Source organism: Sycon ciliatum, chromosome 1, assembly GCF_964019385.1.
Source record: "Sycon ciliatum chromosome 1, ocSycCili1.1, whole genome shotgun sequence".
NCBI classification, from domain to species: Eukaryota; Metazoa; Porifera; class Calcarea; order Leucosolenida; family Sycettidae; genus Sycon; species Sycon ciliatum.
The window spans coordinates 14,099,800-14,122,299 of NC_088643.1; the positions used below are offsets into that span (position 1 = coordinate 14,099,800).

The 22,500-nt window shown below is 47.9% G+C and overlaps 3 protein-coding genes across 4 annotated transcripts in view; 2 read left to right on the forward strand and 1 right to left on the reverse strand.

The window, feature by feature from the left end:
• LOC135814594 (ankyrin repeat domain-containing protein 17-like) overlaps positions 1 to 4,350 on the forward strand; it is a 57,565-nt gene extending 53,215 nt beyond the window's left edge. For both annotated transcript variants that reach the window (XM_065327744.1, XM_065327752.1), the window contains exons 23-24: positions 1,147 to 1,204; positions 3,582 to 4,350. In XM_065327744.1, coding sequence (XP_065183816.1) covers positions 1,147 to 1,204; positions 3,582 to 3,668 — 145 coding nt within the window. In that variant the 3' untranslated portion in view covers positions 3,669 to 4,350. The remainder of the gene's footprint in view (positions 1 to 1,146; positions 1,205 to 3,581) is intronic.
• A 4,541-nt stretch (positions 4,351 to 8,891) lies between these two features.
• On the forward strand, positions 8,892 to 12,807 carry LOC135814619 (uncharacterized). Its single transcript, XM_065327773.1, has one exon. It carries the CDS (start codon positions 9,046 to 9,048, stop codon positions 11,425 to 11,427), a length of 2,382 nt encoding a protein of 793 aa, XP_065183845.1. The 5' UTR covers positions 8,892 to 9,045; the 3' UTR covers positions 11,428 to 12,807.
• A 736-nt stretch (positions 12,808 to 13,543) lies between these two features.
• Positions 13,544 to 22,500, reverse strand: part of LOC135814608 (uncharacterized) — a 25,093-nt gene continuing 16,136 nt past the window's right edge. The window contains exons 11-19 of the mRNA XM_065327764.1: positions 22,046 to 22,264; positions 21,132 to 21,198; positions 20,846 to 20,905; positions 20,236 to 20,274; positions 19,461 to 19,627; positions 17,991 to 18,086; positions 17,093 to 17,495; positions 16,151 to 16,609; positions 13,544 to 15,484 (exon numbers count right to left, since the gene is read on the reverse strand). Coding sequence (XP_065183836.1) covers positions 15,102 to 15,484; positions 16,151 to 16,609; positions 17,093 to 17,495; positions 17,991 to 18,086; positions 19,461 to 19,627; positions 20,236 to 20,274; positions 20,846 to 20,905; positions 21,132 to 21,198; positions 22,046 to 22,264 — 1,893 coding nt within the window. The 3' untranslated portion in view covers positions 13,544 to 15,101. The remainder of the gene's footprint in view (positions 15,485 to 16,150; positions 16,610 to 17,092; positions 17,496 to 17,990; positions 18,087 to 19,460; positions 19,628 to 20,235; positions 20,275 to 20,845; positions 20,906 to 21,131; positions 21,199 to 22,045; positions 22,265 to 22,500) is intronic.

Sequence of the window (22,500 nt, forward strand, 5' to 3'; positions counted from 1 at the left end):
CCTTCCAAAGCAGACTGAAAAGGGCTGCACTATGTCACGTCGCATGACCTTCCAAAGCAGACTGAAAAGGGCTACACTATGTCATGTCACATGACCTTCCAAAGCAGACTGAAAAGGGCTACGCTGCGCCCCTGATTATACTGGTTAGACTACACCTTTTTTGTAGGTGAATAGATTCACTTTTATTTAACTCTTTAGGCAAGACCAAAGAAGAGAGTTCCGGGCCCTCCCGCACCAAAATCGAGCCGAAATCAATTTTGTTGTTGTTGTTGGAAAGTTCATATACATGTTCAGTACTGATCGTATGAGTAGATCTGTGACATGGAGTCACGCAAACCCGGGCTTGAACGACTCCCTGGTGTACGACTCGGCGCCATCGTTGGCCGAAATACAAAAAAATTGTACTTGAAAACCGCATACCTGTTGTCTGTATTAAAAAAAAGATTACCGGAAAAACTGTAAAAAAAAGTTCAGCATGCCATGCATACATACATATGTCATGTACATGTACATGTACAGGTACATAGGAAAAAAATGTAAAACAATTAAGCTGGGGGAATTTGGTCGGATGGTAAAGGGTTAATAAATTCGCCCGCCCGCACCAATTTCACATGGGTCCTGCCCGGGAATCTCGATTTTATTTTGGTCTCGCCTTACAGCCTAAATTCATTCAGCAGACGTATGATATTCGCACCTCATTTTTTCATCTGACTGTAATTTGGGCATCCTTCGGGTGATTTCGACAATATTTGGGCTCTATGGAACACTCCCAGCAAGACGAACACAGCCATGCTCAGCTCGTATTTGCCAGTGCCGTAGGAGTAGCTCTGCAGCGCGATTTGAGCTTCCAACCTGCAAGGATGGTACTGAATTCTCAGCCATTTCAACAATTTCGATTGCAGAACTGTCTATTTTTTCCAGGCCAGAGCAGAAAAATTCAGCTATAGCTATACATGCGTGCATGCACGAGAGCTAGTGAGGGAAAACCGCTTGCTCGTGTACCTGTTTACGTCGGCGCGAGCTCACTTTGTTTGCACGTGTGTGTGTGTGTGTGTGTGTGTGTGTGTGTGTGTGTGTGTGTGCGTGTGTGCGTGTCACTTTGTGCGCGTGTGCATGTATGCGTGCTGCTTGCTGTCTGTTTTCTAGATGTCGGGTGTGCATGGCCAAACCTGTTAACACCATCCTTCTTCCTTGCGGCCATAAGGTTAGTGACATTATCACTGTAAACACGGTGTGTTTAACACAGCACGGGTTTCTCCCTAGCATTGGCTCGGGTCGCACGGTAACGTTAGGAGCGCAAGTGACTACTTCAAAGTACGAGAACGAAAGAGAGCCAGTTGGCAGTATGCGCGCGGGGAAGAGTGAAGAGCTATTCACATCGAAGACGAAGATTATATTGCGATGTCCGTGTGGTGCGGGCCATGCCTGTCCCAAGACAGGCGATGTCACCTACAAGTATCAGAACGTGAAACAGAAGAGGAGTGGGCCGAAGACCACATACATCACTTGCCATTCAAGTCAGCCCAGCATCTATATTATAGGTCACATGATGGCAGCCATGTTGGTTCCACTGTCCACACGACATGTTCACTTTCCACATGAATACACCGCAAAGTCGTTTATAAAAGCCGCGGCTTATGTGACCTTTTTGGGGAAATTTTTGCAGGCTTCTATATGAGATAGGCTTCTGTACAAGACAGGTATTTCTATGTATGTCAACACTACAAGCAGGCTTATGTGCCGACAGTGTATCTTGAAAAATCAGGCTTGTATTTAAAAAAAAATTCACGGTTCGCGTGAGACTCGGTTTCTCTATATAGAGGCCGAGTTTTTCGCATCCGTAGGAACGCCACCACCCTTCAAGGATCAAGGCGCAGATGCAGCTCCTAAAGCGGTGGGAGGTGAGTAGATCAGCTCACCAGCATGTGGTCAAAGACCGAAAATCCCATTCACTGCATATATGTTTTCCTCGTTTGTATTCAAAACAGGCTTCTAAATGAGACAGTTTTTTATACGAGACACTACGGTAGTCACATGACCAGAATGTGAAGCTGCTCTACTGAAGTCCTGGACCATGTGTGTAGGCACCGGATCCTCTCACCAGTTCCCTGCCTTTGAGCTCGATCTGAAAGCTTATCCAAGAACATGATCTGGTTGATTGCTGGGTGAGAGTTGGGTACCAACTGACTGTAGCTGATTTTCGATAGGGGTGAATCGAATTCGCTGAATATTCTAGAATTTTTCGTTTGGAGAACAATTCGGAGTGTTCTTTTCGGAAACGAATACTTCGTATTTCAGCTTTCGACATTTTTGAATGTGCAAGTGGTGCCGAGTACATGCAGTGCCAAGTACTACTACAGACAGGTACCAGGTATGTGTGACTGGAAGTTTGCAATAGCAGCGACTGAGCGTGACCTGCGCACAAGTCACACCTTGAGTACAGTACAGAGAGTCCAGCGTGGTTGTTTAGTTTGGAAAAGGGGGACTTTGGGCTCACGAGAGTAGTAAACAGAACAGAATTTGACTTCGCTGCCTACCTCGATCGTATACAATGACTGGGAAGTATCCAAACTCTGTAAGATTGTTTGTACAGTCGTCCCTCTCTAATCCGGCACTTTATAAACCAGCACCCTCTATAAACCAGCACAATTTTGAGTAGCCAAAATAATGTCCTCTTCATGCACATTGCAGCAGTAGATCAGATTTGTTAATCCAGCACCCTCCCTAATCCAGCAGATTTCCGTGGCACAAATGGTGCCGGATTATAGAGGGACCACTGTATAGAATATTGATTCGTTCCGATTTAGAATACCGTAAAGTCGCGGATAAAAGCCGGGTTTGCATACAAGCACATCGCGGATAGAAGCCTGAAAATCAAACGGGTCAAATGCATATAAGCCTGTCGCGCGTAGAAGCCTGGCTTCTATGCAAGCGCGGATCGGGTAGGTCAAGAGTGCATGCGCTTTGGACGGTGCATAGTAAAACTGCCGCCATACCGGTAGTCAGTGGTAGATCTACGCGTGTCGCGCGTAGAAGAATGTGCATACAAGCCTGGCAAAAATATCAGTGGTGCGTATAAGCATAGTTTGCATACAAGCCTGGTTTGCATTAAAACCTGATGCAGAAAACGGCTTATATGCTTATAATCCCGGCTTTTATCCGCGACTTTATGGTATTCGCTTCAGCCCTAATTTTCGATAATGAGCAGGACGGATGATGCCGTCCCAACCCAGAACAGGCGAGTTGGTCAGTGGCAGAAGAATGCGTCGATACGCCTTTCAGCGCCTGGCCTTGTACTGTGAAATTGCATGCTGTGCCTACATAGTCGCCACCTTGCACATCACGTACCCATTCGCTGAGCCGCACGGGATAGCGATATGGAAGTGATGAAGTGTGTCGCTGAGACCAAATGCGTGACATCATGCTTGCAGTGTACTGAGCTCGTACATGGAACAGAGGTGAAAGTTCGCGGATGCCGTGGTGTCCATCTGATCTTGTTTTACTTGTGAGATGATGAACAATGGACACGAGAGCAGGCTCCTGCGCTAAATATCTCTATTCTGTGTTACCTTCTGGTGCAGGCATTCTGCTTTGACTGTGCCGGACGACTAGAGACGTGTGCGCTAGACCGGAAGCCGATCAACCGGATCATCAGAATAGACACCTAGCCGCCGCACCCCCCCCCCCCCCCCACACACACAGACAGACTCCCCTCCTTAGTACCACTTCATTTTTAGGCAATTCCAACATGTCTCATCTCGAAATCAGTTACAACATTAAAAACTACAACCACAATTATTTTTTTGAAACCTGCTTTGTCACCTTAGACATAGGGCTGAACGTTGCATTTTATTTCTCTGTTCGTCCTCGCTTGTCCAGGCTTTGACGGAGTGAAATTTGTGTCACAAAGCCCTTTGGCCGAAATAGTAAGCTGAGAGATGTGCCCAAATTGATTTTTTAATAGAAATCTTTTGGATTTCATAGGAAGTTGTGGCACTTCTTGGTGGCACTTCTTTGTGCTCCACTTGTTGTTGTTACTGTTGTAGTCGTTGTCACCGTCATCGTCGTTGGTGGTAGTGGTGTTGTCGTCGCCATCATTGTCGTTGTTGTTGTTGTTGTTGTTGTTGTTGTTGTTGTTGTTGTTGTTGTTGTTGTTGTTGTTGTTGTTGTTGTTGTTGTTGTTGTTGTTGTCGTTTTTGAAGCTCTCTTCGAAATAGAATGCAACATGGAAACTTGAGTCCATTCACCATCATCGTCGTTGGTGGTAGTGGTGTTGTCGTTGCCGTCATTGTCGTTGTTGTTGTCGTTTTTGAAGCCCTCTTCGAAATAGAATGCAACATGGAAACTTGAGTCCATTCAATTTGTACAACGATTCGTGAATGCTGAGTGTATGTGGTACCCAGGTGTGTGTGTGTGTGGGCATGGGTAGAGGTAAGCAAAAAAGATACGGGATAGAAGTGACAGACAGAGAGGCAGGGAGAGGGAGAGGGATAGATGGATAGATAGATAGATGGAGAGTGGGAGAGTGGGAGAGGGGGAGAGGGGGAGAGGTGGAGAGGGAGAGGGAGAGGGAGAGAGAGAGAGAGAGAGAGAGAGAGAGAGAGAGAGAGAGAGAGAGAGAGAGAGAGAGAGAGAGAGAGAGAGAGAGAGAGAGAGAGAGAGGGGGGGAGGGAGGGGGAGGGAGGGAGGGGGAGGGAGGGAGGGGGAGGGAGAAGGAGGGGGAGGGAGAGGGAGAGTGAGAGAGTGGGAGAGGGAGAGAGGGAGAGAGGGAGAGAGAGAGAGAGAGAGAGAGAGAGAGAGAGAGAGAGAGAGAGAGAGAGAGAGAGAGAGAGAGAGAGAGAGAGAGAGAGAGAGAAAGAGAGAGGGGGGGGGGGGGGAGGGAGGGGGAAGGAGGGGGAGGGAGGGAGGGGGAGGGAGAAGGAGGGGGAGGGAGAGGGAGAGATAGATAGATAGATGGAGAGTGAGAGAGTGGGAGAGGGAGAGAGGGAGAGGGAGAGAGAGAGAGAGAGCGAGAGAGAAAGAGAGAGAGAGCGAGCACAAGAGACTAGGATACGGATACAGTATGATAGATCGGGGATCTACTCAAAACATGGAAGTGTATACGTACCGGTACATGTGAACTTGCAGTTGTTTTCGTGAACACACATGTCCACGAAAGTCGAAGGAACGATTTTAGATTCCCAAAAGAAGATAATAATTCATTATATTAACTGGTTTGAGGGAAAGACACAAACGGGAAAAGTCTGAAGAAAAAATTGACTGTCACCACCAGGACTCGAACCAGGGACCCTCGCTTGTAGCCAGCGATGCTCTAACCACTGAGCTATGGTGTAGTCGTCATCCCAGCAGAGGCCGTTCAACATTTTCTTCAGACTTCGTAACTCACACTTCCTGTGAATCCACACAGGCGGGTGCGACGCAGCCCTCACTGTAACCCACACACTGCACGTACAAACTAGCACGCGGGGAGCCCCAAGTCATAAAATATTAACTGGTTTGAGGGAAAGACACAAACGGGAAAAGTCTGAAGAAAAAATTGACTGTCACCAGTGACTCACCACCAGGACTCGAACCAGAGACCCTCGCTTAACGGCTGTTTTTTTGTGCGATTTCACGCCACTTAACAATATGGCCGCCGAAAGTCTCGATTGGGCTTCAATGGCAAGAAAATTTGAATTTTCAAATCGTCAGAACACGAGTAGGCCATGGTTTCCCCTGGATATTGGAGACTAGTCAGCCCGGACAGCCCGGGGAACACGCTGATCATCTGCGTCTTGTTTCAAGCTTTCCGCTCGTACCTCACATGACTGCCTTTCCTTCAAGAAACATTTGTTCTGTGTCGTGCGACTTTGGCTTCGTTCTGGAATACTCCTTGTGTCGTCGCTGACAAACTCGGCTCCGAGAAGCCCTTCCCGATTTTTTTCCAGCTTAGATCGATTTTTTCCCAGGTAGAGGACTATCCTCTGGTTGTCTTCCCCAAGTGTCATTAGAATACGCGCGTCAACTTCTAAATACGCGCGACGAGTCAGGAGCCTGTTTTCTCTTGATTTGGAAGACAAAATGGTGTGGCCCTTTAGTTGCTGTTGAGTGTAGAAGGCTGCTTCCTGCTGTAAATTGCTTAGTCGGCATGTGGGATATTATAGAAGAAGACAGCAGCCGGCCAAGTGAGCTTGAAAATTTCAAGCTCACTTGGCCGGTAATTGTGATATCTACCCTATTGTGCGTTGAACGATTACGAAATGTCTAACTTTAATGTTGTACACGCGAGCACGCCAAGCAGAGGCTGACAATCACTGGCGAGATCAATCTGCAGACTGCCAGGAGTACTTCGAGCAAGTTTGAAGCGGAAAGACAGCTAACTGGGCAGGCCAGGACGCCTTTCCACCCTCTTTCTCTCTCAAATTGCCGAAAAGTCGAGTATCTCGCTCGAGCGCTTTCAAAACTTTTCTCTTGGTTTCGCGTCCCAAATCGTGGAACCACGCAAGGATCGACATGAGTTTCTTGCAAAAACGCAAACTCATCGCGTATTTGTACTATTCGCACAATGTTACATAAATCGCACCGAACGACGCCATATTGATAAGTGCCTGCACGTGAACAGCCGCGCGCGCGCTTGTAGCCAGCGATGCTCTAACCACTGTACTGAGCTATGGTGTAGTCGTCATCCCAGCAGAGGCCGTTCAACATTTTCTTCAGACTTCGTAACTCACACTTCCTGTGAATCCACACAGGCGGGTGGGACGCGGCCCTCACTGTAACCCACACACTTCACGTACAAACTAGCACGCCGGGAGCCCCAAGTCATAAAAATTAATTAATATTAACTGGTTTGAGGGAAAGACACAAACGGGAAAAAGTCTGAAGAAAAAATTGACTGTCACCACCAGGACTCGAACCAGGGACCCTCGCTTGTAGCCAGCGATGCTCTAACCACTGAGCTATGGTGTAGTCGTCATCCCAGCAGAGGCCGTTCAACATTTTCTTCAGACTTCGTAACTCACACTTCCTGTGAATCCACACAGACGGGTGGGACGCAGCCCTCACTGTAACCCACACACTTCACGTACAAACTAGCACGCGGGGAGCCCTAAGTCATAAAATATTAACTGGTTTGAGGGAAAGACACAAACGGGAAAAGTCTGAAGAAAAAATTCATTATGTTTTAGATAGCCTTCGTTCCGTTTCATAGTTCTTGCCGCATCCAAATTCAGTAGTAATGCTGTTTTTTTTTGGTTTTTTGAGTTGCGATTGCAGAGCTGGCGCACATCTAGCTTTGTCATGTGGCTGTGCTTGTAAAGGAGGCATGCCATGGGATGTAAAGAAACAAGGGTGTAGAGTGCACACCAGTACCCATGGCCATGCCCATGGTACATGGCATTTACCAGCGAGTAGTAATGTTACGGTATTCTACTACTCCCTGGCATGGACCATGAAGACAGACAGTACAGCTACAGGGGAGTCATCAAACAACCGTATTCGATGACTTCCTTCAAAATGGCTGACATCATTTGACTGATTGTTACCATGGTTACTGGGAATAGTAGGCCCACAATTGACTGGAGCTTATACCCGAAACCAAGAGTACATGAAAACCGTTTCATGTACTCTTGCCGAAATCAGCCGCCGGGTGTTGTGTCGTATTATAATGTACATGTAGCTGTAAAACAGTTTTATTTCGATTTACTGGGCCACGTCTTATTGTGAACAGGGTCAGGCCGGGTCGTAGCAACCGGTTAAATGGCTCGGCCATGCCGGGCATCTTCCTTTCGAAAAACCTGACCCACCCAATTCATGAAATGGGGATTTTCGTCAATAATGTTCATGTCTAGGGAAGTACCGCATTTGGCCAGACCACCTGAAAACCCAGTGCTACATGTACATGTAGCTACGGCCCTGGTGTTGTAGACTGGCATGGCTGGACCCCCAGTGAGATTTTGGTAGGCCTGTACACCATCGTCGCTTCAGCCACACCTGCCGGGCCCGCTAAACTAGCCTAGAGTGTGGCAGTTAATATCCTCAAGCATTTTACCAGTTTACATGTGATTGCAAGATGATTACATGTAATGTACTGTCATACTGAAATGAAGAAGGCCAGGCTAGCTGGCAGCCAAACTACTCACTACACTAGTCTAAGTGACAGATTGATCCTCGTCTTCATGACTGTGTTCCCTTCGGCCCATGCCAAAAAGCCGAACACGACCAGATCTGGTGTAATGCCCGTCCAACCAGCTAGACCAACACGGCCTCCAGCCGCTTGCGATGGGCTGTAGCCTAATACAATGTAGATCTACCTGTACTAGATTATACTACAGTAGTAGTACTGCTGTGCATGGCGGAGGGCTTGATATCTGGTATGAAATTCCGGCCTGTCACTCTGCGCTCCGCAGATGATATACTGAGAGACATGAAATACTGAGAGACAGACACTGACAGGTGACTAGCGCTAGCGACTACTACTAGTACATGTACTACAGACAAGTACAGACTAGAGCGGTGGGAATTAAATTACAAAAATAATATTTTATTAATTAATTTCCAACCGTGAGCCCTAGCCCCTGCTGGCCTAGCGCCTGTTACAATGATATCCTGCACTCAGTCCTGTACCCTTGAACTATTGACATTGAAGACTGCCTTCATCATTCATGTCCTGCACTAGCTGGCTGGATATATGCAGTGGTCATGGTGGTTGAACTACACTGAGTAGATCTACTGAGTGTACAGGATTATCTGAACACAGTACATGCAGGATGCACACGCCACCGCGATAGTACGGTAACAACTGTTGGCTTGCAGGCTAGGCAGGGTTCATGCCGCGGTATGGCTATGAGTATGTACTATGAGTGTAAAAACTAGGGAAAACAAAACAAACAAAAAATCACGCAAGCATTCCATTCTGTCTTCGGAGGGTCACTGCAGAATCAATCGTCCGCAACAGAACTCCGAGGGTAACGGAGGCGGCGCCGCTCAAACTCTGTGAGCCCTAGTCCACCTCTCACCGGCCGAGCAGAGGGGCAAAGTATCTTGAAATCGATAGCCCTTAGCGTAATGTCGCCTCGTCATCTTCCGGTGTCTCTCTGGCTCCTCGCAGTCGCTCTTTGCGGCAGGCCGAGTGATGTTGGTGCTCAAGGCTCGAATAACGACACGACGACCGCATTCCCAATGGACACGACCACTCCGGATGGCGACGAGGACGCGGCTAGGAATGCTACGTCGAGCGCAGCGCAGCCATCGGCTCCCAGTCGCCAGCCCTCATTGCTGTACCGACTTGGTGCCAAGCTAGCCACACGTTCCTGTGTTCCATTCAGAGACACCAGTGCTGGAAGTGGAGGTGTTTCTGTGGCGGCCATTACGGGCCTTGTGAGCAACCTCTGCCACAGTTATGCCAACCGCTATCAGCAAGCTGACGGTGTGTCCCTGTTCACCGTCGCTGGTAACCCGAACGCCAGCGATTATGAGCGGTTGGTGCTCACAACTCAGTACTTCACGGCGGAGTTCGGTGTCCAACTCCAGTACTACAACAATCAAACTATCCGCCAGGCGTTGCTGAAAGGCCTGGCGGACGTGCAGTGGGATGGCTCGACGGCGGCGGACATGGGCAAGCGCGTGGATCTGCTGATCTGCACGGCCCTGTACCCGCCCTGCGAGGTGATCGACGGCAGGCTGCTCGCGCTGCAAGCGTGCGACTGGTTCTGCGAGGACATGCGACAGGCCCTGCTGCCGCTATCGCTGGAGATGGCCGCAGACGGACGCGAGCTGGAGCAGAGTCGATACTACATTCTGCTGTACTCGACATCGCACAGCTGCATCGAGGACGATGCCGTCACCAGCACGTCCCCTCTAGCCCGGGCCAGTGCTGCCAGCGCATCGCCGCCGCGTTGCCAGAACTGCACGAAAACGGCGTGCGGCCAGACGACCGTGACCGTAATGGAGCTCGGCTCGGCGCTGTCCAAGTCGCCGCCGGGCCGGCTGTGTTTCAACGCGTCCAACCCGACGCCCTGCCCTGCACCGTTCATACGCACGGCTGTGTCCGACCACTGGGACTCCACCGTGCAGACGAATCTCGATGGAATCGTGCAGATTGCGCGAGGCATGCTACGCGTCAACAGCAGCTTTCTGGTCACCAACGGTAGCTACCTGCCATGCACGCTCGACTGCGACATGTCGACGTTGTTCACCCAGTCGGAACGCGACGGTGTCGTACTAACCCTCGGTATTATCTGTCTGTTCGTCTTCATTCTCGGTGTGTTCTCCCTGGGCGCTTTCATTCTGAATTGGAAGCGACTGAACAAGTTCCCACAGCGCTTGATTCTCATAGTCAATATCAATGTCTTCATCAGCATCTTCGGCATCTGCGGGCAGTTTTTCACGCGCAATCCGGAGTCGTTCCTGTGCAACGGAGACGGCTCGCGTCGCAACAACGTGCCCGACGGCACAGCGGGTGGCAGCGCGTGTGCGCTCCTCTTCGTCCTCGTCTACTACTTCTCCATGGTGAGCGTGGCCTGGTGGGTGTGCCTGTCGCACGCCTGGTACCTGACTCTGCCGTGCATCAAGATGCCGGACTTTGGGCGCAAGCGCAACCAGCGCTGGGAGAAGTGGTACCACCTGTTCACCTGGCCCACCGTCGCCATTCTGACAGTGGTGCAGCTGGCCACCCGCGACGTCGGCGGCGTGCACTTCTACGGCCTGTGCTGGATGGACAACGACCTGGCGCGCTTTGGCTACCTGGTGCTGCCGCTATGCGTTGCCAGTCTGTTCGGTACCATCTTCCTGGCGATGGGCATGCACAGCTTCTACAATTCGCGCCAGCTCTGGCGCATCTCGGCGGTTAACCTCGACAGCAGCCCGGGGGACGGAAAGAAGCAGAAGAAGGTGAAGTTGGCGCGCAATCAGGTCGAGCGGGCCATGCGCTCCCTGCTCATCAAGCTCTGGATCCTGCTGGTGGCCGTTCTCATTCACATGCTGGTGCAGATCATAGTCGGCTCCATCCGCCGTGCCCATTGGGAAGAGTGGCAGCACCAGGCCGAGCTGCGCCTCACCTGCCTGCTGACCACGTGCAACGACGCCAGCGGATGCCCGGAGAATCCCGACGTCAGCGTAGTGCTTCTGGCCATTCCGCCCGCCGCATCGGCCACGTATGCTCTATCCACTTTCATCTGGGCGTTGAACATGGACAATGTGCGTGCCTGGAAGGGGTTTTTCACCGACATCTGGAATGCTATCGTGAGCAAGATTTCCAGAAAAGGGTCCCGCCGGGCGTCGTTCGACGTTACCGGATCTGCGGAGACACTCGACCAGTCCAGAAGTGAAGTGAGCGAAGAATTCACTTCGCCCATGAAGATAGCGCCGTCGACCATGCCCAATGTACCGCCATCAGATGAGGCACTATCAGACAGCGCACATGTACCGGAAGGTATGGACGCAGTTTAGGCATAATACCTCAGTGCATGCTTCATTATTGGAAATGACCAATAGGAGTCAATAGAAAGACCAAGGAACTACAAGTTACGCTATACTGTCCACTAACACCACCAGTTACTAAACAATCACCCGAGTCCAGTAGTCTTAAAGTTAATTAAAAATTTCCAGTGCCGGGTGCAAACAGTTGATAGGAATTACTTCACGCATGACATCTAGCATAATTATATCCATAGTTTACAGTGCAGATTATGAAGGTCACACTTAAATGCACATTGGTTATGCACGGTAAGACGGCACACGTATGCCGTACATTACGGATAGCAAACTCAACCAATAAGCATAATCATGAGGCCACGGAAACCTTCAGATCCATGTCAGGCAGGCGTACAGTCAGTTCTCGTATCGTTATTTAATGTGGATGTAAATCAATAACTAGATCGCTCAGGACTATTGGCAGTTTCTCCAAAAAAATCTAAAATGTACATCATATTGGTAGTCTATGGGCTTGCAGCTGATGATGGGCAGCCAGAGTCTGCTGGAGGAACTTGAGTCACACTATCTTGTTTGTTATACGATTGCCAAGCTCACAAATTATATTTTCATGAATCGAATTTTATTGCAATTAGTTTTACCACTGTCACCACCACTTTTACCACCATGCACCGCGGCAATTCCCGCCAAGACTGCGTTTTGTGCTTGAAGCTATACAGACCAGAACGTGCCATGCTCATCCCTGCAATGTAAAAGTTATTATCCTGCTACGGCCGCCTTTTCAAACCGTCTGCGTGAAGTTGAATTGAAGGCCGATGATCGTCAAACCAGTTTTTGCCTTTTGTAGACTGGTTTCCTCATGTCATAATACTCTATTCATATAGTATTTTCGCTCCTGCTCTTGTAGTAGTTGAGCACTCTCATATGGGGTAGTGCCTTTGCTGTTTGCGTTACGCAGAGCTCACTGACTTGTCGGTTTGAGCACTCTGGCAAGGTGCGTTCGGGCCTGGTTTAAATCTGGCTTTGGAAATTTTATTTTCCATTGCTACCAGGTTGGGCCTCATTTCCTCTGCCGGTGCTGCGCTGACGAGTCCACAAAGGACGAAACAGTTCTGTCCGCAGATTGAGTACTCTATTCATATATAAATTCGGATGATGAGCCCCTTTCACATGCACATAATCACATATTATATAAATTATTTGATTATATTTGAAGTAGCAGATCAGCTGTGGAAACATAGCATTGAAGCTCTATTCGTGTATTAAGTACCGTGTGTTGCATGACCAGTGAAGTAGTCATCGGCAATGTTTACAAAATACAATGTACTGATGCTAGCCGCTTGTATGTTACTCGACACTCAAACGTACAATGAAGGGATCACTTGTGAATGATTACTACAGTCTGGTAGTAGCGCTGACTGGTTGAATGGAACATTCATGCATATTTGTGTGTTATGGGCAGTCTGTAAATGTCAATACCTTTTTTTAGCAAAACAAGAATCTGTCACTTCTGCCCGTACTTTGGTGCCCTCCCTCTTATTACAAACACACCTGCGGAGCTCATCCATTGCACTCTGCAGTCGGCAGCATTTTTAGCCGCAGACTTTGCATCTGCAGCCCTGGTATATGTAATGGTGACCTGGCATGCGCACGAATTCCTAAGCTGGCTGGGTTTCTAAACCCAATTGTTAAGCCTTTCGTAACTCGATTGTACGAACTTTACCTTGTGTACAGGCATTGCAAATAGTGCATTCTCCATACTGTGGAACTTGCCCAAGACTCAAGGGACCAGAAATCCCGTTTTCTCCATGTGCGTGCATGGCCTCCCCCCCCCCCCCCCCCCCCCCCGGGTATAATGAATTGACTGGAAATGTCTCACCCTGGCCATGCATGGCACTGCCACTACTGCATGGTTCTTTGCATAGGACAGGTGTTGCCACGTCGGAGTTTAGTGTAGCTAGCTCCATTTTGACATTCGTTTCAGATATAGGGGGCCCATTTATTGTCGCACTGTGTCAAACCTGCAACTAAAGACCGCCTGCCACTAAACACCACTTTCTCGGCCCTGATGGGGTGGTCGTTAGTAACACGTTTTACTGTAGTCCTTTTGGTCTAAAAAAGGACGCATGGTCATTGACGCAGTTCCATCAAATAATCTCTTGAAGCGCACAGGCATGGTGCAAGCGTATAGCGCTATGATTATGATATTATGAGAATCTTCAAAATAACGCTCTCTAAATCAGAAGTAAACGTGGCTGGAGATCAAAAGCTTGCTCAACATGAAAATAGTGACAGAATATTGACAAAAGGATCTGGAATCAAAAAATATTCCTCCGTTTCAGGGAGTGGAAAACGGTGAAAATGCCTGAAGAAAAAGGTGACTGTCACCAACAGGATAACATCATCAAAAACACTGCATTGTGTTCCAAAACACATCATGTGTAGTCATGATCACAATGATTATCACTTGAAAGGTAGACTCACCCTAATCAAGCTGATCAATTGAAAAATTCGCGATTGTGTACAGCGAACTCTACCAACCTATTGTCTCGGCTTTTGGAACACTACACGTATCCTAGTGTGGGCATGCAGTTAGGGGGAGATCGTGCTACAAGTGGGCACCCATCAGTTAATACATTTGTGTCGTGCAAAGGAAAGACACGCACACACTCTTGCACACTCTTACATACTCTCTCTCTCTTCCTTTCTCTCTTTTTCTCTCTCTCTTTCTTTCTCTCTCTCTCTCTCTCTCTCTCTCTCTCTCTCTCTCTCTCTCTCTCTCTCTCTCTCTCTCTCTCTCTCTCTCTCTCTCTCTCTCTCTCTCTCTCTCTCTCTCTCTCTCTCTCTCTCTCTCTCATTCTAATACCTATATCTAGGGATTCCCTGGAAGCAGTGGGAAAATATAGTGTGTACTCCTACTACACACTGGTACATGTGCATTCGGCAACGGCTGTTGTTGCTGCTGCTTCTGTTGTTGTTGTTGTGGTTGTTGTTGTTGTTGTTGTTGTTGTTGTTGTTGTTGTTGTTGTTGTTGTTGATGTTGTTGTTGTTGATTGTTGCTGCTGTTGTTGGTGTGGTCGGCATTGCTGGCAGGGGCAAGTAGCATAACCGAAATAAGTTGAGATCGTACAGCTATTTATGCTGGGATCATAGCAAAGGCGTTACGTGGGCAAAGGCAAAATCAACAATAACATGAAGGTTTAGCCCCTCCGTACTTTGACGAGCATAACACGTGACTGGGACGCAGTGTATGTACGTTAACGAACAAAAATAAGGGTGCAAACAGCATGGCTCAGGCCATTGGTAATTGTATTCACTGATCGTGTAATTACATGGTTTTGTGTTTTCCTTTGCAGTGACGATAACTCAGCAGTCAATTTTTATAGAGAGCAGCTGGATATGGTTCAAGTGAAATTTCTAGATTGTGCTGCTGATGATTATTGTCCCATCAGTCATCAGTCACTCCTTGTGTACGTTCTCCTCCCCTCCCCTCTCTCTCTCTCTCTCTCTCTCTCTCTCTCTCTCTCTCTCTCTCTCTCTCTCTCTCTCTCTCTCTCTCTCTCTCGTCTGTTTTATTCTCTTTGAAGATTCTAGTTTTCTCTTTTTCTTCCTAGTCCTGGCCAGGAGAGGCAGCCTGGCCAGGAGAGGCAGCCTGGCCAGGAGAGGTAGCCTGGCCAGGCCAGTCAATAACGCTACACACCTGTTGAGCCATCCCACTCGTATGCAGGTGATGTCTGGCACCGGGGTGATGGGAATATGATCTCCACGGTCTGCTCGTCGACACTGTACAGACGGTAGATGAGAGTGCGCATGCCGGGACAGAACTCCTCGCTGGCAAAGTCGTGGTACAAAGCACGTGGATCGATGTCGTACTTGTCGGATTTGTCGACACCGCGCGGCTGGCCACACTGCATCGAGCTCCTGTACGGTTTAAGGTACGCACACAGCGGTACAGGCGACTGTGACGACGACTTGCGCTTCGGCCTGCTCCACAGGCTGCGCAGCATGCTCGTCTCCACATCGTGCAGCTCTCGTTCAATATCGGATACTTCATCCAGGTCAACACTCGGTGCATCTGCATTATGTCCAAGCAAGCAGACAGAGATACACATTGCATTAGACTGCAGGTACATGTATGGTCACCACGAAAATGATGTAATTTATGTATTTTGTATCTGTATTTGTATTTACAACTTGAGTTTGTTGCCTCAAGAGTACGAAGGACGAATATCAAGAGGGTTAACTATTTAATAGTCTACTTTGCGTTGTGGAACATATGAAAGCAAAGAAGAAAAAACAGAGTAGAAAGCAGTATATCAGAATGTGGACCACTCTCACCAACATTAATAACCCCCCTAATAATTACGTCATTCCCGTATCATGATGTCATTCCCTCATCATGACGTCATTCCCTTCTGATGAGACAAGTAACGTACATGGTTCGTTTTCCTGATAACTAACCTGAAATTTACCCAAACCCTCTTTTAAAACGCATGTGACTCGCCACTCCACAGATAACCGGCTCATGATGTATGTGATTGGTCACATCAGAGTGATAGTGTGGTGCATGACTAGATCATTTAGAGGATATACAGGTTCACAGATGAAGTACAAACAGGCTATGTATGAAGCGGAACTGGTTCGCAAAGAGCCAGAAAGTGGTGGCAGGTGGCAGTTACTTTTTTCTTCCTTTTTTTACTTTTTTTTTTTTGGGGCATTTCGTTTTGGAATGTAAACTTACCACCAACAGATTGTTGACTGCGAGGGAAATTGTCCGAGATAACAGCAAGGAGGAAATCCGAGTCCTTAATGGTATCCTTGGTCCACTTAGCCGCCGACCCGGGCGCATCCAGGGGGCAGTACTTGGCGCGCATCGTGCGTATGGCAAACCAGGCCAGGACCTGTTCGACCACGTCGACGCTTGCCGAACACGCCTGGTCGTGCGCAATGTATATCAGCGGCGACTTTCCGCACTCCAGCCGGTGCCGCTCGCCGCCGCGATCGGACAGTGCCGGCGTCGGGGTCCTGTAGTACAGTTGAGGCGGCGAATGGTGTCCGCTGTTGTGCTGACCTCCTCCACTGCTGCCAACTGCGGAGGTCTTCTTCAGCCATGTCTGCTCACCGCCGCCTGACGACAGACCAAAGCAGGAGACGGGCTGTGCTATCATGCTGTACGGCCTGCCATTCTTGTCATCCTGGTCTGGAGACGAGAAGAGAGAATGGAAATGCCCGCACATGACAACAGTAAATCCTTTGCTGAACAGAGCAGCCAGTACAAAAGTATAGACCTCTGGTTTCAAATACCCATTCGACCAGTATCACTTCTATTACACCAGGGTAAGCAGCAGCGTTCGGCCAGAGACTTGCATGTGGCGGAGGTGGAACTCATTCATCACTTCTATACTAATGCCACATAAAATTCATGATCAAACTTACTAAACTGGGCACTCAGGCTTAGAAGTCTACATGGACAAAAATAGGGGAACTGGCTGAGAAGTATCCCGAAGAAATTCCTCGACAAGCTCAAACAAAATTTGAATTATTCGAAAAAGTCTAGAGATTTGTACTTTTGCCCAGTGCACTTCATGAATACCTGTACATGATCATTGATGGGAACCAGCTACTTGTATCTCAGGTCACAAGACATTTACCGTGGTCTCCTTAAAGGAGGCTTTGCACTTACTTCTCAGCATGTTAGTTCGATGCCGTCGTCGAAGTATGTAGAGTGTGATCCCGATAACGAGCAGCAAGAGGCCTGAAACTGAGCTCGCTGCTGCCAGGACAATCCCTGAAGGCGCCCGCCGGGAGGAGCTGGAAGCTGTTGCTTGCCCTATCCCGTTTTCGGAGGTTGAAGATGCTGGAGATTCTGTATGTTCTATCCCGTATCCGGAGCTGGGAGATGCTGGAGATTCTGTATGTTCTGTCGTGTATCCAGAGCTAGGAGATATCGAAGGGGGTAGACTGGAAAGCTGGCGGTCCGGATCGTTGCAGAATGCTCTATGATCACCAGCTTCCTGCATGCTCGCAAGACGCATTTGCTGCGATGCGTTTTGCTTAGTGAAGGGGTGCCGGCACACAGCTGCAAGCTGCGCACAACACAGAGCAGTCAGAAGCACATGATTTGTCTTAGTGGCATGGCAAGCTTCTGGCTCACTGCAAGAACAGGTATTTGTATATATATATAATTATTTTGTATTTGTATTCATGGATCCTCCTCCGGCTTTAGCCTAAATCAATGGAGTCTTCGTTTAGACAACAATATCCAAGGCCACATTATAATGCTATGTAGAATAGCCTGTCATTGCAGTAACGTAAAAGCTTCCTGATGCTTAAAATTTGTCTGGTCGAAGTGGCACTATATGATTGCGTCAAGTCCATTCTAGGAATAAGATCCGGGTATTGCCAGCTTGTATCACCAAGCACACTATGTGCGCCTAACTGATCTTTGTCCCTGGTTTCACTAGCACATGCGTTCAGCGGACTGAACTCCGGCTGAGGATGATGTTGTGGTGTTTTACGCACAAAGATGTATCTGTTGTATTCGTTTGGTGTGATGCAACTGCGTGCACATACACAAGTACCTCGACAATGACGACTTGATGCACGAACGGTAGTATTGGGGCATCGCCGATTAGGTATGCTCGAGACATCAGGCTTGGCTCACCTGGGACCTCGATCTGGGAAGAACATACAGCAGTGAAATCAAGAAGATCACTTTAGGGCAGGCACATGTAGCACTCATTCTCTAGGCAGCTGAAAAACGCACTTGTTCAAGTACAGTTTTTTCTAGAGTACCCACTCGATTAGAAGCCGGGGGCTTTTATTTTTTCAATTCCAATTTTAAGGAGGCTTTTATTCAAGAGGGGCTTCTATTTGAGAGGGGCTTTTATTGTTTCATTCCATACCAGTATTTCAATAGAATCTCAAAACTTCATATTCACAGCAACGCGGGCCCTAGTTAGTTTGCACACACTACCTCGACCAGAACATGTACCAATGTGTGCATGCACGAGATGTTTTTTGGGCTCTTGACCCTAATATACATGGCACTAACGGAGTTCTACCTGGTCACCCCATGCTTCACGAATAGTAGTCCGGGCTTCTATTCGAGACCGGGGGCTTGTATGTTTCAATCAGTCCTTTTTTTTGGGGGGGGGAGCTATTACTCAAGAGGGGCGTTTATTCGAGAGGGGCTTCTAATCGAGTGAGTACGGTATATACCGCAGTTTAGTCTCGTGCTGTGCGGTCTTGTCTTGTCCAGCTCTGTCTTGTCCTGTTTTCATTGTAGTATGTAGTCGTGAAACAGTTTAATTAAGTTCACCCCATGGCTGTTGCCGGTAGAGAAGCGTGTGTGTGCATGGGGAAGTTGGATCCCCAGCTGCCTGGGAATTAGAGAGGAGGGCACCGCCGCGACAGCAGTGGTCGCTCAACTTGAACTTTACGCTACCAGTCAGGTTGGGATATAGCAGCGTCGTGCCCTAACTGACGGAAAACAATACCTGCAGCATATCATGTCCCATGTGCTAGGATTGGCTATAGTGATACGTGGTCAACCTTGCGAAAACGACCCTCGATTGTGCATGAGAAAAGTGTTGTTATTTGCCTGTTGCCACTAACTGGTATTCGTGAGATTGACAGTATACACTCCACTGGTCACTTTGTCTGAAGATTGGGTCGTTATTCCAGAGTTCCTGTTATGCCCATCGTCGCTTATTCACGGGGTTGACTACATTGGTAATATCGATATATTTATAGAAAAGAAGAAGGAACAAGTTACAAGGAACTACAAGTTACACTACAATGTCTACTAACACCACCAGCTACTAAACAACCAGCTCATGCAAGAGTTCATTGGTCCTTTTTCTTTTCTATAAATTTATCCCTGGCTCTCCATCCGAGTCCATCGATGTTTTTGCTTGCTAATTGGATAGTGACCGCTTCAGCCAAGCTTCGCTACACTCAATGACCACTGTAAAAATGCATACAATGTGAGTGGCTGAGTTGCCGTATCCTGCCAACTGCCAGGGTTGGACTCGCCAGGGCATTCTCACCGTATCGGAGATACTAGCGATGACTTGGTTGTGAATACCAATGACGTCCGCTCTGAGTGTGTAGTAGCGAACGAGGTCGCTTGGCGTCGTGTTGTTCCACGTGACGTTGAGAATGTTTGGTTCGGACAGGCACCAGTTCAGGTCCTCGGCCGCTGTGGCTGGTGGAACTGGAGATGGGAAGGACATTGTGCATTGCCAATTTTAGACTGAGCTAAGTAAACTTTTCACGCCAACCTTACAATCATGGTAGTACGCACAAACACATCTCTTAAACTCCCAACTCCATCCTCATCTTCGAAATAAATTGAAAGACACGTGCATAAAAAATCGGATGACATATAAGCCTCATTGATCTGCATCGCTTGTATTGTATACCTGTGTTTACTGCTTACTGCTTACTGCTGCTTTATTGTTCCAAGTTTAGTTTCGTTTAAACATCTCCTATTATTATTTTGCTGCTTCCACATCCCTCTACTCTGTTATCGGCCCTCTTAAGAGTTGTGTTCAGCACTGTTGAGGCTTCCGATGGAAAATAAAAGAATACTACTACTAAGTTACTACTACTACTACTACTACTAAGTCAAAGAAATAGCCAAAAAGCATAGAGACAGATTGGTACGCTGTGAATCAGAAAGCATGGATTGCATAACCTTCACAGCTTGTTGACACGTGGGAGTAAGACAACTGCGAAGAATCACTAGTGCCCTTCCAGTAGTATGTACTGGCTGTGCGCAATGGCCAAGGTAATAAAGGTACGATTGAGTTGCCGACTTACCACAGACCGTGCACATGGGAAACTCCTTTACTGCGGTGCCTACGTGCAACAAGGAAGTTGAGCACACACAATATAGCTAGAGAACACTGCAATATCAAGGGATTCAACCAGCTCAGCAATGACAAGAGACTGCGCACGGCAGATCCTTCACACACAGTCATACGTGATGTGTTGCAAGATTGTGGAGATTACAGCCCTTAAGTTGATACCGAGCAGCAAATCCCACAACCAAATGCCCGAAAGCCGCCAGGGGCAAGATAATGTTACCTGTATTCAGTTATTCTAGATATCGAGCACCCAGTCGGTCTTTAGCGTCGGTACGGTTCCTTTCGGATCTATGTAAAATGGTCGAGCTGTTGATGAACGTGCCACCTCCCCGCCCCCGGAACAGCATAAACTATTTGCTTCCTACAGCCATCATTAACTTATTGCTCCCCTCAGCAATCACTGGTCTCCAGCTATTAAACTCATGACCTCATCGTACGCAGACAAGCTGGCAAGTCACTCAGCCACTGATGTCGCTTCTGGATCAAAGTTTACTTGTACTACCACCACACAAGGAAGCCATTATCCATGCAATTATTGAAATCTTCAACTTCTCTCTGCTTACCGGTATTGCCATTCATCTGCCACCCGAGGATCGGATCTGGCCAGCCAATATCCCGGCAGCCTGAAGAGAAGCACATCAGTGAAAAAGCCATTTTGAAACAGGTCCCACATAATATGATCACAGTAGAAATTCGGAATTTGGCCACCCTCTGGATCGGAGACGAGCTTCCACTGCAGTGCCTGCTGGGATCTGATAGATACTACGTGCATGGAATCCACGTGTGTAATAATATGCTTTCGTCAATGTGCATCAATGAGTATGTGGCACCGAACATTCGTGGACTCACCTGGGAGGTGAATTGAACTGATCTGGGTCCACGTCGCCATACTTGATTTCGAGTAAACTTTCTCCACCTGCAGATGTGCAGCACATACGCACTCACTTATCATCATAATATTATTGCATAGATAGGCAAAGGAACGGGAGACAGTACAGACGTTTCATGTCGTGGACTGTGGCATCCCTTCAGTGATAACTCTAATAAATCCTCTTGTAACTGCAACATAAATGTGCATATCATCATACAAACCCGGAGGCAGTAGATCACCCAAAATGTATTGAAATCAATTCAGGCAAATAAATTTGTAACACAAAAACATATCGGTAACGAAGGCAACAGATATATCAGCATGTATTAGCAAAGAATGGCAGCTCCGACTCTGGCACCTATCGGATGCTCGTGACCCTCTGATGTTTGTTATAGCCCAGCGAAGAAAACACAGCATCCCTTCAGCTTTTCACGGGATTTGGATTAGAAGTATCATTTTTTCCAACTGAATGACCGATTTTTTTAGGTTCAGCTCAGTTTTAATGTGCTTTGCGCGCAGCTCTGATTTTCGCTGCTGTGAGAATATGTGTAAAAGAGAACCACTTTGATCAGAGTACATTTACGGATTACAGACAAAAGGGTTATGACAAAAACAGTGTGTCGCCCTAACTACTGTAAGTCTACTTCGTAGTACAAATTTCCGGCCCATTTAAATTTAGGCCTTCCAGGAGTAAAACACATTTCAGCCACATTACATTTTCGGCCTGTACTGCTGCTGTCTGTATATTGTCACACTGAACCTTGCAAAACAAAATTTCGGCCGCAACAAAACTTCGGCCAAATATGACCAGGCCGAAAATAAGTATGTGCCCAATATTTGTAGACTTGCAGTAGGCTAGCAATGCGATGCCATGCACACCAGTGTCACTCACCATTGCCTTGAGATGCATGCCGCCAGTGTAGGCCGTGTGCGCGTGCTTGTACGCCTCCGCCATGGCCCGGCTAGTGACCATGACGTGCCGGCGACCTGGCCACGTGAGATTGGGCAGGGAGAGCAGCTTGTAGCAGCGCTGTGCCAGCCCTTCGTCGATGTCATGCGTCAGGAGAATGGTGAATGTGATGGATTGAGGCCTTCCATCTCCGTCAGTCAGCTGCATGAGAACAAGAAATAAGGTTTAGATGCAAAACGTTACAGTCGCCAATTTAGGACAATGAGATTTTGCCTCAGTGTCACCAAAAGGTCATATTACCAGTACCGGCAAATCGAAATCTGACCATAACTTCTTCAAAGTGGCTACCCAACTTTGGATTTCGAAACAAAATGACCACTTCATGGCCATTATCGTCAAATGCAGACATGAGAAATATACTGGACTTGAGGTGTGGT